The sequence below is a fragment of the Durio zibethinus genome, chromosome 10 (assembly GCF_047325235.1).
Source record: "Durio zibethinus cultivar Kanyao isolate XHJ-2024 chromosome 10, ASM4732523v1, whole genome shotgun sequence".
NCBI lineage: Eukaryota > Viridiplantae > Streptophyta > Magnoliopsida > Malvales > Malvaceae > Durio > Durio zibethinus.
The window spans coordinates 28,064,862-28,078,291 of record NC_143171.1 but is presented as its reverse complement, the minus strand read 5'-3'; the positions used below and the strand labels follow the sequence as shown (position 1 = coordinate 28,078,291).

The 13,430-nt window shown below is 27.7% G+C and overlaps 2 protein-coding genes across 4 annotated transcripts; both read right to left on the bottom strand.

Annotated features, from left to right (window-relative positions):
* Positions 1–978: 978 nt before the first annotated feature.
* Positions 979–12,841, bottom strand: LOC111292758 (uncharacterized). Of its 3 annotated transcripts, XR_016345927.1 has the most exons (4): positions 11,321–12,841; positions 4,883–6,340; positions 1,453–1,511; positions 979–1,125 (listed from the first exon to the last, which is right to left on the bottom strand). XR_016345927.1 is itself a non-coding variant. In XM_022885305.2 (2 exons), exon 1 carries the CDS (start codon positions 12,562–12,564, stop codon positions 11,365–11,367), a length of 1,200 nt encoding a protein of 399 aa, XP_022741040.2. In that variant the 5' UTR covers positions 12,565–12,841; the 3' UTR covers positions 4,882–6,340; positions 11,321–11,364. The 3 variants fall into 3 exon arrangements, 1 of the variants encoding a protein (XP_022741040.2); XR_016345928.1 differs by lacking the exon at positions 4,883–6,340; XM_022885305.2 differs by lacking the exons at positions 979–1,125; positions 1,453–1,511 and having other exon boundaries at positions 4,882–6,340.
* LOC111292759 (uncharacterized) lies at positions 4,882–5,809 on the bottom strand. The gene has a single exon (XM_022885306.2). It carries the CDS (start codon positions 5,807–5,809, stop codon positions 4,946–4,948), a length of 864 nt encoding a protein of 287 aa, XP_022741041.2. The 3' UTR covers positions 4,882–4,945.
* Positions 12,842–13,430: the final 589 nt, after the last annotated feature.

Below are 13,430 nucleotides of genomic sequence, written 5' to 3'. Positions count from 1 at the left end.
AATTTACTTATTATGTGTTAGATACTGTATTTTTTTACTGATGAATCTTGTTACACCATATCACAGATTTTGGGAAAATTATCATTTGGCAATATTCGAATATAATTATATATAATTATATAATTATATAATTATATATATATATATATATATATATATATATATATATAAACAATCAAATTCTTTCTTCATGCATCACAAGCTTGATTAAATTTCCATTTTCAATGACGAAAAGACAAGTTCATTTTTTATGCAAATCTTTGGTAGTCAGTCTAACAGCTACTAACCCTTTTTTAGTATCTGATAATAGCCTTTTTTCAAGTATTTTGTTAGGATTTCAACACAAGATTGATCATGGGAATTTGCTGTGAAATTCCTAAAAGCAATAATTTTTGAAGAAATAAATATTTTAGAAAATACTTTTATTAACTTTTAATTTGATTGCAAATATTATGATTTACGACATCTTTTCAAACAAAATATACTCTAAAAAGAATACCTTTAGAACTGATCAAACATAAATTAGTTCAGAAAAAACTAGATTAGATACATATATTGTATATGATGACAAGACCAACTTCCTTATGTTAATTTTTTTTACGTGGTAAAAGGTTATTAAATTTTGTTTGATATGTTTTTTTAAAATATTTTCAAATAAATTTATTTTCATAAAATTTAATAAATTTATAAAAAATTATCTTCGAACAACCTTCCATCAAAATTAAACTTAGAAAATCTCAAAAAAATACATTCTTTATCATTTGAACCAATATTGGTTCCCTTGTGTTAATTTTAGGACGTTGAAAAATATTCTTTTAACTTGATCCACCCAATAATGCTTGGATTTTATGACATGCCAGGTGAATCCTGGCTAGGAGTCCATAACAAACACGATGAGATGAAATCTTTCGAGATTAAGTATTGGATATTGTCTGATATGTTTAGATTTGGTAGCATCTAAGGAAAGACCCATGATAGTGACTTTACCCAGAAACTGGGTTATTCTTTAGCTAATATTCTTCTAATTTAATAATCTTAAAAGTACCAACAAAATTTTAGTAACATAATTCAAATCTTGATAATTTCAATTATAAAATCCGTAACAGCAGTGTTTGAATTCCCTTCCTGAAATCAAAGAAAAAAAACTCTTATAAGTCGCATACCAGCTTTGATTTATACATATTAATTGCTACAATATTTTTCTACATAGAATTAATTCAATCCATGTTCATCTTGAGCAGATCATCTACTTTAAACTTGTTTAACAGATACAAATTAGGCCCTACATCTTCAATCCTTCACCCAAATTAATTTGTTTTGGTGAAGTGCTTGATTCATGTTTCGACCAAAAATCTGGGCTACCTAGCTTCAAGCTTTGATCCATGGGATAGCTTGCCATAGCAATGAAATTATTCAACATTATCTTTATAATTCTCTGAGTTCAACACTTACCATGCATATATACAATTCCAGGAGTAAACTGTTCAGGTTCAGTTCTTTTTTTTTTTATCCTTCGACGTCGACGGTCATCAATCAGAAAACCATGCCAAATTAAGGAAATTTTGTTAGAAAATAGCAAGTGATTCATCCAACAGGAAAAATATTATAACATTAACGAAGATATAAGCATACACATATATATATATATATATTCAAGGAATTAAAGGAAGAGGGAATGAAATTAAGTTAGATCCCAAATTTTAACCAAATTAGAGTAGTGATAACATACTAATTAAGATATAACTTGAATGAATTGCCATCAAAGATAATGTTAGTTTTTTTTTTTTTAATTTTTTGAGTTACTATTAAAGTTTGAATTCAAACTCTCGATTCTGGAGTCAGACTCCAACATTACTGAACTAACGTACCATTGGCAATATTAGTTTACTTTAAAGAGGAATATTATTAATTAAATCAACTCACTCATTTCGATTCAATCTCTCAATTCACCTAATTCTAGACTTTTAGCTATCCATCTTACCTAAATTCCACTATACATAACACTATTGTATGCATGGGCAATGGATAAGTTCAATTATTCTTATCCAAAAGAGGTCATGAATGTTGCATTTAAGCAGTCTGATAAGCATTTATCATAATCATATATTTAGTTTCCTATATATATATGTATATATAAATTCATTAATGCCAATCGTTAGTGGTCCAATCCAACCTATTTAATTCATGTATCCCTCACCTTGTAGGCTAAATATAGCTTAATGATCAAACACATGCATCGATCATCATTTCTTATAGCTTCTGCCAAAAAAAATAAACCTGCCCTAGATGATCTTGCTACTTAAACTTCCTTTCCATCAATGCACTAATTTTTTTAAATGCAAAAACAATCCTAGTACTAATTAACACTAAAATTGTTTTATGAAAAAAATGTTTAGGTGAGAGGAAGTTACTTTATTCTACGATGAGGTTCTGCAGATCTTAACGAAAATTTATGTTAAACTTACAAATCGTCTTCTAAAAAGATTACTAACAATATCAATCCAACCTAAATATTATAAATGAAATATTTAATCTTTGCCAACTTAATCAATCTCGGTTGGCAATTAACACTAAAACTGTTTTCTAAAAATAATGAACTCAAATAAGTACTACATCGGAAACACCCCAATATTGTTCTAGTTCTATTATCTATAAGCATATATACGAGGATGACTACCATCCTTTGTTTCCATGAAGCATTTCACTTGAACCCCCCCCCCCCCCCCCAATTTATATATTTTCTTCAATATTTTCATCCATGAACTTTAAGTCTTTTGGATTTAGTGTGACAAACGTATAAAAGATTCAAGAATAACTCTATGATAAAACACTTATCTATGAGCCATTACTAGTAGCAGTTAGGTTTGAGGAGAGAGAGAGAGAGCTATAGCCTAGCTGGTGCCTAGAATGAGAATTTTCAATACTTCCTGAACTTGTTTTGCTTTAACCCAATGTGAGTGTGTTTTCAACCCTTCTTGCATAATTTGCCTTGAAATGTTTGCAACAGACACACCTCAGCTCCATTATTGTACTTTGGGAAAAACTATTAATTTTTGTTCATAAGTTTGTATTATTGTGGTCTTGGCTGTTTTAGTGCTTTGATTCTTAACCTTGCTTAGTTATCTGGGAAGTGGAATCCTAGGTCTAAAGTTGAGGGCTGAACAGGAGCTTTCAAACGCCATTTGTCCCTAGAGAAAAAGAACAGACGTCAGGCACAAGAGTAAAAGTTGTTTCAGGCAACAACCCAATTTCAAGCAGCCAATCCTCGCATTACAACCAAAACTGAAGAATTCAATTAGTAGACTCCCCTTCTACCTACCTAGCAAAAAGGACAAACAGCACAAAAAGCAAACAGCTCATTGTCATCATCCGCTGAAGTGATAATGGTCCAGATTCAAATTCTATTTAATTTTTTTAATATTATATAATATTATAAAATTTTAAATTTTGATTTAAATTTTAAATTTGAATCAAATTTTTATTCGAGTGGGATCAAATTAGATTAAATTTTATGAATTTGATTTTATTTATTAATTTTAAAATTTTTAAATTTTTAAATATTATTTTAATATAAATTATAATATATTTAAATAAATTTTAATATAAAATTATTATTTTATTTTATAAAAATTTAAAAAATATATAAAATTTAATTTAATTCAATTTTTTTAATTTTTTAATTTTAATTTTAATTTAATATACATATTTAATATTTAAATTTGATCCGAATATAAATAAATCAAATAAATCAGTTCGGACCGGACCAGCATATCAGTAAATTATGTTAAATTGAATTACCTTAGCTATGGCTAGTTAGTTTTGTCGTGTCACTAAATTTTTTGAAAAAAAAATTTCTACTATGTTGCTGGTGGTTTTCATTCTACCCAGCAGAGCATCATCCACCTGTCCCATTTTTGTCCCTATAAAAAACTCCTGGCAAATAAAAAAACTAATATTGGCAGTGGCACATGCAGCCAGAAAATTTTGTTTTATTAATTCAATAAAATTAAATTTGATAAAATTAAAAATAATAATAAAAATAAAATTAATTATTATAATAATAAAATTAAAATTAATAATATATATATTTATATGCAAATGTAATTATAATAACGAAATAAAATATAATAAAAAATATATTAAAAATGTTAAGTTAAAAATTATATATAATAAAATTTTAAATTATTTAATATATACAAAATTAATAAATTATTAAAAATTATCAAATTATTTTTATATCAAATAATAATTAAAAATTAAAAATATATTAAATAGTATTTTTATTATATTAAATTAGCAAAATTATTTTAAAAATTTTAAATAAAAAAATAAAAATAAAGAAAAGAAAAGATTAAAATGTAAGGATTTTTTTATAATATAATTGAAAGGATAAAGATATATTAAAAAAAGGAGAATATTGTGTTTCTTGACAGCACCTAAAAGCTCCAATGAAAAATAAAAAAAGCTATTATTCGTGTCTGACGATGAAATCCAAATAGCATATTTGCAAAATTTATACAGTTTTCAATAAGTAATCTTACTGAGAATGCGTTTGTATTCAAACTAATCTTTAAATAATAGATCACGATTCAAAAATAAGCAAAAATATATTATAAATGTTAAAATTTAAACTTTTAATTTATTAAATGTTTGGATCCACTGAACTAAATTTCAATAAATCATATGGTAAACTAAAAAAAATGCAGATATAAAAAAGCAAAATCCCAGAGCTTAGGATTCCTAAGAATATGAGATTTGATTGGTTAATACCTAGAACACGATACCAGTTCCTTCTTTTACATAATTTTTAGTCTTCATTGTTATAATTTTATTTAACTAGCTAGGAGTACATTCTTTTAAGTAAAAAAAAAGTCTAAATTACCTGATTTTTCTACTGATTTGCTTCATTTTTCTCTTTATTTACTCCTTAGATATGTGATTTTCCTTAACGGCCAAGACTGAGAGCAGCCTCGACGTCCAGCCGCCATGCAAAACCACCACCACCATCCAGTTTCCAGGCATCACACGGCAACGTTCTCGAGCACTTGTCCTTCTTCAACGTGTACTGCAACCTTACCTTGCATGAAAATGCACTGCAAAGCCTAGGCAACTCTTGTTTAATCACAAGCCAAACCATTATCTCCGGCGGTGATGATAGCCCCTGATTCCCTTCCCCAACCCTCAACATCCTCTTGTAAGCTTCGTTAACCCACCGAACCCTGTTCAAACCATCTGATATAAAGCCTGGACACGTGTCAGCTTCCAGATTCTTCATCCTTTCCATGTCCGTACTCCCTAGCTCTCTTCCTTCCATGCAACTGTCTGTCACGCACTCCACCGTCACCCACGACTCCACCACCGTCCGATCAGGTTCTTCAACAACTCCGATATGATCAACCCAACGGCTGTTGAAGTTCAAGTTAAACAAAAAAGGTGGATCTTGATTTTGCTCCAAAACTGCACCGTTTTGCTTGTTAATCAATCCATTTGGTTCGGATTTCTCTGGTAATAACTGCAAAGTAACAATCTTTTCAGGATTCTTTGAAGCTTCTTCATTATGAAGATGATCTGATGATGATCGTTTCTTTGTCTTGATATTATTCTTTCGAACCCTAACGTACTTTCTTTTAGTTCGGGGCTTACAAAGCAACAAGCTTTTGTTATCAAACTGAACCCCACCAGAACCTGACTCTCCGGAGGCCGGTTTTGGAGCTATCGGTCGGAATCTTAGCATTATCGGATTGATCACTGTCTTGTCTTGTGAACCCCCTGTGTAGCTAGCCATGCTCCATTTCTCACCGTCGTTCATCTCTCCGCCGCCGCCAGCTAAATCAGAGCTCTCTTCCCTTCTCCCTTGAAAATCTCTACCTTTTCCATTAAATTTCAGAGCTTTTTTTTTTTTTTTGGGAAAGGTTTTGTTTATGAGAAGTGATAATGATAGCGGCAAATCAACAGAGAAGTGACACGTGGCTAGGGTAACAAGGAACAGTGGGGGGATTTGATTGGTTGAAAGTTATGTGTGGGGCCCAAGAGAATGTGAAGGTAGCGAATCTCGTGTGATTGAGCGTTGGAGATGGGCCCACGATGAGGACCAATGACAAGAAGGCTTGTGTCCAGCACTGCAGAAAGAGCGGGACACGTGGGCATTGTCTCGAGACCAGAGTTTTTGTACTCTAAAATGAAGTGGAAAGCGCAAATAAGGCTTTTTGACGGGGGAAGGTTCAGGAAAGTGTACACGTGGTCTTTGCTTGTTAGCTTTCGACCTTTAAATTCGGTTTCTATACTTTCATGTCTTACTTTCTTCCACTCGCCCTCTTCCCTCGTGTACATCACCTTACAACTAATTACATTAATAAATTTTTTAGAAGTATGATTAAAAAAATAAAATTTTAAAATTCTATCAACGAGATTAAAAAATTATCATATTTTTTATGTATTTTAAAAATAAAAATTCAATAGAATAAAAAATATTTATAATAAACTATAATATTATTTGTAAAATTTAAAAATTTTATTGATAATATATAATAAACAAACTCATTGTAAAATATATTTAATTACCGGATACAAAATAAATTTTGTATATAATTATATATCGTTAATGATTTTAAGTTGAAAGTTAAATTTTTTAATTTAATTATTTAACATTTTAAATTCTTTAAAAAATCATAAACTCAAATTTAAATATAATCATGACTGATAAATTAAATTCAGTTCCTTTTTTATATGTTTTAAAGGTTTATATGATAAAAAACTTATGTTAAATCAACTGATTTGTCTAAACATCACTCCAAAACTTAGAAAACTAAAAAATAAATAATTACCTAAACTCGGGAGTGATGCACACGTACCAAGTTAGAGCGTGGAAAAGGTGATTTGATGAAACGAAGCATGACAGCATGAAGAGGGACGCGTGGCGGATTCGATAAAGATGTGGATCTAACTCAAAGTAACGTATTTATACTGTGATACTAGTTCTAATGTTTGTTCACTAAAATTAATACAACTATTCACTAGACATATGCCACCACAAAGTTAGTAGTATGTCAAAATAAAAATAAAATAATTAATAATTTACGATCTGTTAATAAATCTTTTAAATTTTAAATTTTTTAATTTCTATTGATAAAGATTTATAATTTCAAGTAAAAAAATTAATTATTAATTATAATTATTTGAATTTTAAATTTTTTTTTGTAAAACTTTAATGTACGAGTATGCTTTAAATACTTGATACTCATCACAATCATCAATCACTATTTTGTTGAAAATTTTAAAAATTTTTAATCTATCATTTACTTTTCGACTCCTATTTATTTAATTTATCTAAAAAAATAACATGTATAATTTATATCAAATTTGCAATCTTTAAGAGTTTTAACCAACATAAATATTTGTATGTTTATAAATACTTTCTTCTAAATTTTTTTTTTATGTATATGACTATGTTTTAAACACTTAAAGCTCATTATATTCATCAATCTACTAATGTTGAAGAAAGAACTCCTTCAACAATCCTAAAAGTAAAAACAATTTGTATAAATTCTCAAACAAAAATCAAAGTCACTTCCAACTCTTCAAATTCCCTATGACGGTAAAAGAATTTTTAAACTAATAACAGAAAAAAATGAAAAACAACATATACGTGGATACAAATGCAAAAAGTTAAAAGATTTTTAGATCCACTACATTATACTCTGGAAGAAATACTTGTAGTAAAATATGGAATTCAAAGATTTGAGTTTAATCTCATTAGCTATCATATTCCTATGGAATTAAACATATTAACTTTTAAGCCGATGTTTAATTTAAAAAAGAAAATGATGCCCAAAAAAAATTTTAGAAACTTAAAACTTATATTTCACATAGGAAATTGGGAAGAAGATAAGATAGGATATGAAGTGATGCCTTTATAGTGAAAGAGTTACACATATTTATAGTCCTAAAAAGCTAGACATCAATATTACCCAACATTATAGTGAAAATGACTTAATAAATGGACATGATTAGACTAACACATCTTTTTAAGTACTTTATATAACACGACAAATAATTTTATAAAATAAATAAATAATTTTAATAAAAGTAGATAACTTTAATAAAGTTGATATGATAACATAACTTTTACTTTTATCGAGCTAATAAGGCTTCACGTTTATAAAAAAAATGCAAGTCTAATAAGTTAATTATCTAACATAGCTAATTAAACATGCATATTAAATTATATATGTTGAAACTTGGATAGGAATAAGGCATCAAAGTTTTTCACTTATGAATTGGATTATAATTTGATGACAGGTTTAAGTGAGAGTTATCTACTCTTGAAGTGGGCTCATAACATTAGTTGTTTAGTCATTGATCTAAATTAAAATCAAGATCATCAATGTCAAATAAAATCTTGGGAATTTTGCTAATAGGGTGGAAACTCATTCATTAAAGGTTTTAGCAATATAGTGATTTAGCAATTACAGTTTTGAGATAAAACTCATTCTCTAATGTAAAAGGCTTGGACAACAGATCTAAAAATAGTCTCATAAACTTTTTCTGTTTATATATAACTGAGCTGTGTATTCCAACAGATAATTTGACCTAATAATATTTTGGTCTATAGAATGACAAAACTAGGAAAATGACTCTATGATTCATTGGAAAATGACTCTATGATTCATTTTACATATTATTCATCAATAGTTATTGTCATTATAATGTTGTGTAATAGTGCTATGTAGCTTTTTTGGAATATAAATATGTATAACTATTTCACTATAAAGGCATCACATCCTATCCTATCTTATTTCCAATTTCCCTTGTAAAATATTGTGTGAAATATAAGTTAAAAGTTTATAAATTCTCTCATTTTGGCCATCTTATTTCTCTCAGTCTAATAGTTAATCAATCTATTATTTTATTATTATAACTAAATTATAACTCGTGTGATGCACGAATTTTATTTATTTAATATGAATATATATATATAAATTAGTTTCTTATTAAAATTATATTCAAATATTTTTAACTCGTAATATATATATATATATATATAATTCATATATATTGACTTATCATTAAAAAATAAACATTTTGAAAACAACAAAAAAATTATGTATTTTTTTTGCATATTTTTATTTACAATAATATTTATATACCTGTAAAATTATATCAAATAAAAATAAATTATATCTTTTTTAAAAAAATAAAAAAATATATTATTGAATGACAAATTAAATAATAAAAGAAGTATTAGCATACTTTCACTTTAGTAATTTTGACTAAATTATTATACAAAATATGAAAAATATGTGAAAAAATAAATTAAAAAAACTTATTTTTCATAAGAATGAAACTATAATAGCAATAAAATATATCTTAGAAAAAATTTATAAACAAAAAAAATTACAATAGTAATAGAATAGACCTTAAAAAAATTACTGAAAAAGTAAAAAAATTATTGTATAACACATTACATTTGTAATCTTAAATAAAATATATATTGACACATTTTCACTTTAGTAATCTTGACTAAATTATTATATAAAATATGAAAAATGTTAGAAAATATGCGAAAAAAGAAAAAATAAATTGAAAATTTTTTTTGAAAGATAATTTTTTAAATCAAAATTTTTTAATCAAGATAAAAAGAATTGTTCAAATATTTGTATAAATTTAATATTTGTAATTTTTAAACATGTTTGAAATTTTTTTATAATTAAATAATTTTTTAAATAAAGTTATTTGATAAACAACTAAAATTATTTATTAAAAAAATAAATTTCATATTTTATATTTTTAATTTTAGAATATGTATCTCTAAATTAATTTGATTTTTAATTATAATTTGAATAATTTTGATATTTGAATAAATTTAAAATTATTTGATTTGTAATTAAAAGAAATTATCTTATTCTTTTAAAAAACTATCTTATGTGTCATTTAAGAGAATTGTTCACATAAGTACTTATGTGGTAAACTTTGTTTATGTATGTTGTTATATAATATGTATATTAGATTTGCAGTGACATAAGCAGTATGCTTTGCAATTTTCAAAGTAATGGATCTTCTGCATCAGACATCTTATTAAATTGTTAAACATATCATTGATTCACAAAGAAAAAGTTGCTATAATAAGGTTTGTTGAAACAAGCAAGTGTAGCAAGATGCATAGTTTCATAAAAGTCAAATCACTTACTCGATGTTTATGCCAATAAAGAGCTTGAGTTTGGAGCACCGACTAAAATATCATAGTTTATTAATGAGTTATGATTGTTTATATTTGATAATTTCTTATAAAGATAATCGATTTTAATTCTTACTCTACACTTAGCTTTTCAATACTTATTTACTGAAGATATATGACAGTATTACATATCTAAGTCCTCTCACTATTGTTAATTTTAAAAGGACCTAATGAATGGATATATACAATAACCGATTAATGATAGTTAACATTAGAGATATTAATAAGTATGGTATTAAGCATATAAAACATTTTTCATCTGTATTCTTAGATTTTTATATTATACACATCCTTATACTCATGCCTGATGTGTATTTCAAATATGTCCTCATTCCCATTCTTGCTAATATTTAATAGATATAGATAATTCTTATATCCTTAATTAAAAATAAAAAATAAAAACCAAAATTTTTTATTTATTTTTATTTTTCATATTTATATACTTTTTTATAAATATGTTTTAATATATTTTTAATAGAAATATATTTATTTTAATTAATCTAAAATAAAATTTTACATTATTTAATAAAAAACTATTTATTAAATATACATAAATATATATAAGATACGTGTACAAAACCCAGGTGAGGACTCTATTGCTCATCTTTATATTTGATAAAAAATTTAAAATCATATCCATCCTTATTCTTAAAATTTAATATTTGTTTTTATCTTCGATCAAATAAAAAATTTAGTTTCTCATTAAATATGAGTAAAATTAGCATATATAGCTAAAATATTAATTTAAAAACTTTATACATGAATGTTAATTAACATTAATAGCACAAAATCATGTTTGGCTTTTAGTTTTTATTAATTTAATTTATTTATTAATTTTTTTTGTGATGGCCTTTTTATTTCAGTTATTCTATATACTTGTTTTAATTTAAACACTATTTCAAATTATTTTTTTCTCTTTATTTTTTCCTCTAAATATAATCTTCCTTTCCCAATACACTATAAATCTCATAATCCAACACATACAAACACAAACCTACATATTTATTTTTTTAACCATTGTTTTGTATATACTATTTTTCTTGTTTTCTTCACAAATTTTTAAGCAAACAAAAAACTTTAAATTACCTGCAAAACCATGGAAATAATCATTTCTTTGATTTTTCCTTTTGTTAGAGTCCCAAGCTGAGAGCAGCCTTAACATCGAGCCTCCACGCAAATCCACCGTAGCTCATCTTCCACACATCGCATGGAACCACTTTCGAGTACTTCTTACCCTTTCCATCGCCGTACTGCAACCCTACACGGCATGAAAATGCACCACCGTTCGGAAGCATGAACCCGTCTTTTACTAGCAACCCCACGGCGATTTCAGCCTGTTGCCCGCCGTCCAAGCCTACCATGTTTTTATAAGCTTGGTTAACCCAGAAAACCCGATTCAACCTATCTGATACAAAACCAGGACACGTGTCCTTCTCAAGATTCTTCATTTTCTCGACGTCCGTACATTTCCCCATCTCTCCTTCATCCATGCAAGTGTCCGTCACGCTCTCTACCGTCACACACGACTCCACCACCGTCACCCTCCTCTTGGAGGAGGTTATCAACGCCGTCTGATCCGAGAACCCAATCTTCGCCACGTTATCTGCTTCTACCATTTTCTTCAACATCAAGCACAGCGATGGTGGGTCCTCATGAAAATGATAGTTATTACCTACCGTTCGATCTGGATCATCATCAACACCACCCCATGACCTTTCAATAACCATTGATTTCTCTAGATCAGCTTTCTCTGGCATGAGCTGTAGAGTAACAAAACTCTTCTTCTCATCCTTATCTTCTTTAGCTTCACCCAAGATTGTTCTTTTCCTATTATTTTTCTTACAAACCCTAACGTATTTTTTCTTTGCTCTCTTGCTACTAACAAACAAGTTCTTGTTACTAAACATATAGTCGCCGGAAACTGAGCATCCGGTCACCGGTTTGGGAGCAATCGGCCGGAATCTGAGCATTATCCGGTTGATTATCGTCTTATCTTGTACACCCCCGGCGCATTTTAGCCTGCTCCATGGATCACCACCCTTCATTTCTCCTTCCAAAAAGAAACCCAACAATCCCTCTCTCTTTCTCTCTCTTTCGTTTATCGTTTTATTTTCTCTTTCTTTTTTTGTTTTGTCTTTTTTTTTTTTCCAATAAGGCTTTACGGGAGCTGAGCGATAATCATAGGGCAGCAATCGTGGCCAAGATATGAGGAAGCCACGTGTCTGAAGGAGACACTTAAAACAGTGACTATACTTAATTGGTTGAAACCCAATGGGTCCCATTAAAAAAGTTCCCTGTTTTGGGCTGTTCGAAGCTTCTGATTGGCCCATTTACTGCAAATGAAAATGGATTACGTGTCTCAAATAACGTAAAAGTAGGCAACACGTGGCCGTACCTCGGGAGTTGGCATAAATATTCTGTCTTGAAGTGGAGTGGCTTTTTTTCGGCTTTTGATTTTTTTTTTGGGTTATTTGGAGAAAGTTTATGGGTTGGTTCCAGATTACCGTAACACGTGGTGCTTTGTCATTTGTTATGAACGAGCATGTTGGGTTGAAGGTCAAATCGACATTTCCTGCACTGAAGCGCGTGAGGGCAAACGTTGATATCTTCTTCAACTGAATCGATGTTCGCTGCATAGCTGACTCAATTCCTTCCGAGTTAATAAAAACAAGTGCTTAATTTATTTTAAAAAATTTTGGTTAATGTGCTTATTTGATTTAAAAAATATTTTTAAAAAATAATTTTATGAAAAGAGGAAAATAATTTTAAAAATATTATTTTTTATTGATTAATAAATTATTTTCGAATGATAAATTAATTTTTTATCCAATAAATATAAAAATACACAAATTATTTTAATTTTCTTTACAAAACAAACAGAATTTTAATAATTATTTAAAAGTATGGCTTTCACTGTGAGTAAATCTTACATATAAAAATAGAGATAATAAATATATTAATATTTGTTATATTTTAATGACGCATCAGCAATATTCTGATTATTAAGTCATCAAAACTTATTAATAATAATTTAATTAATTACGTTATCATTATTGAAATATAAAATGAAAATTAAACTAGACATATATCATATTCTTTTCTCTATGATGCTTTCGATCTTATCTTACACGATTTTTTTATCGTCAATTTAAAAATTATATTAATATTTGAAAAAAAAATCAATGCCGGACCTTTA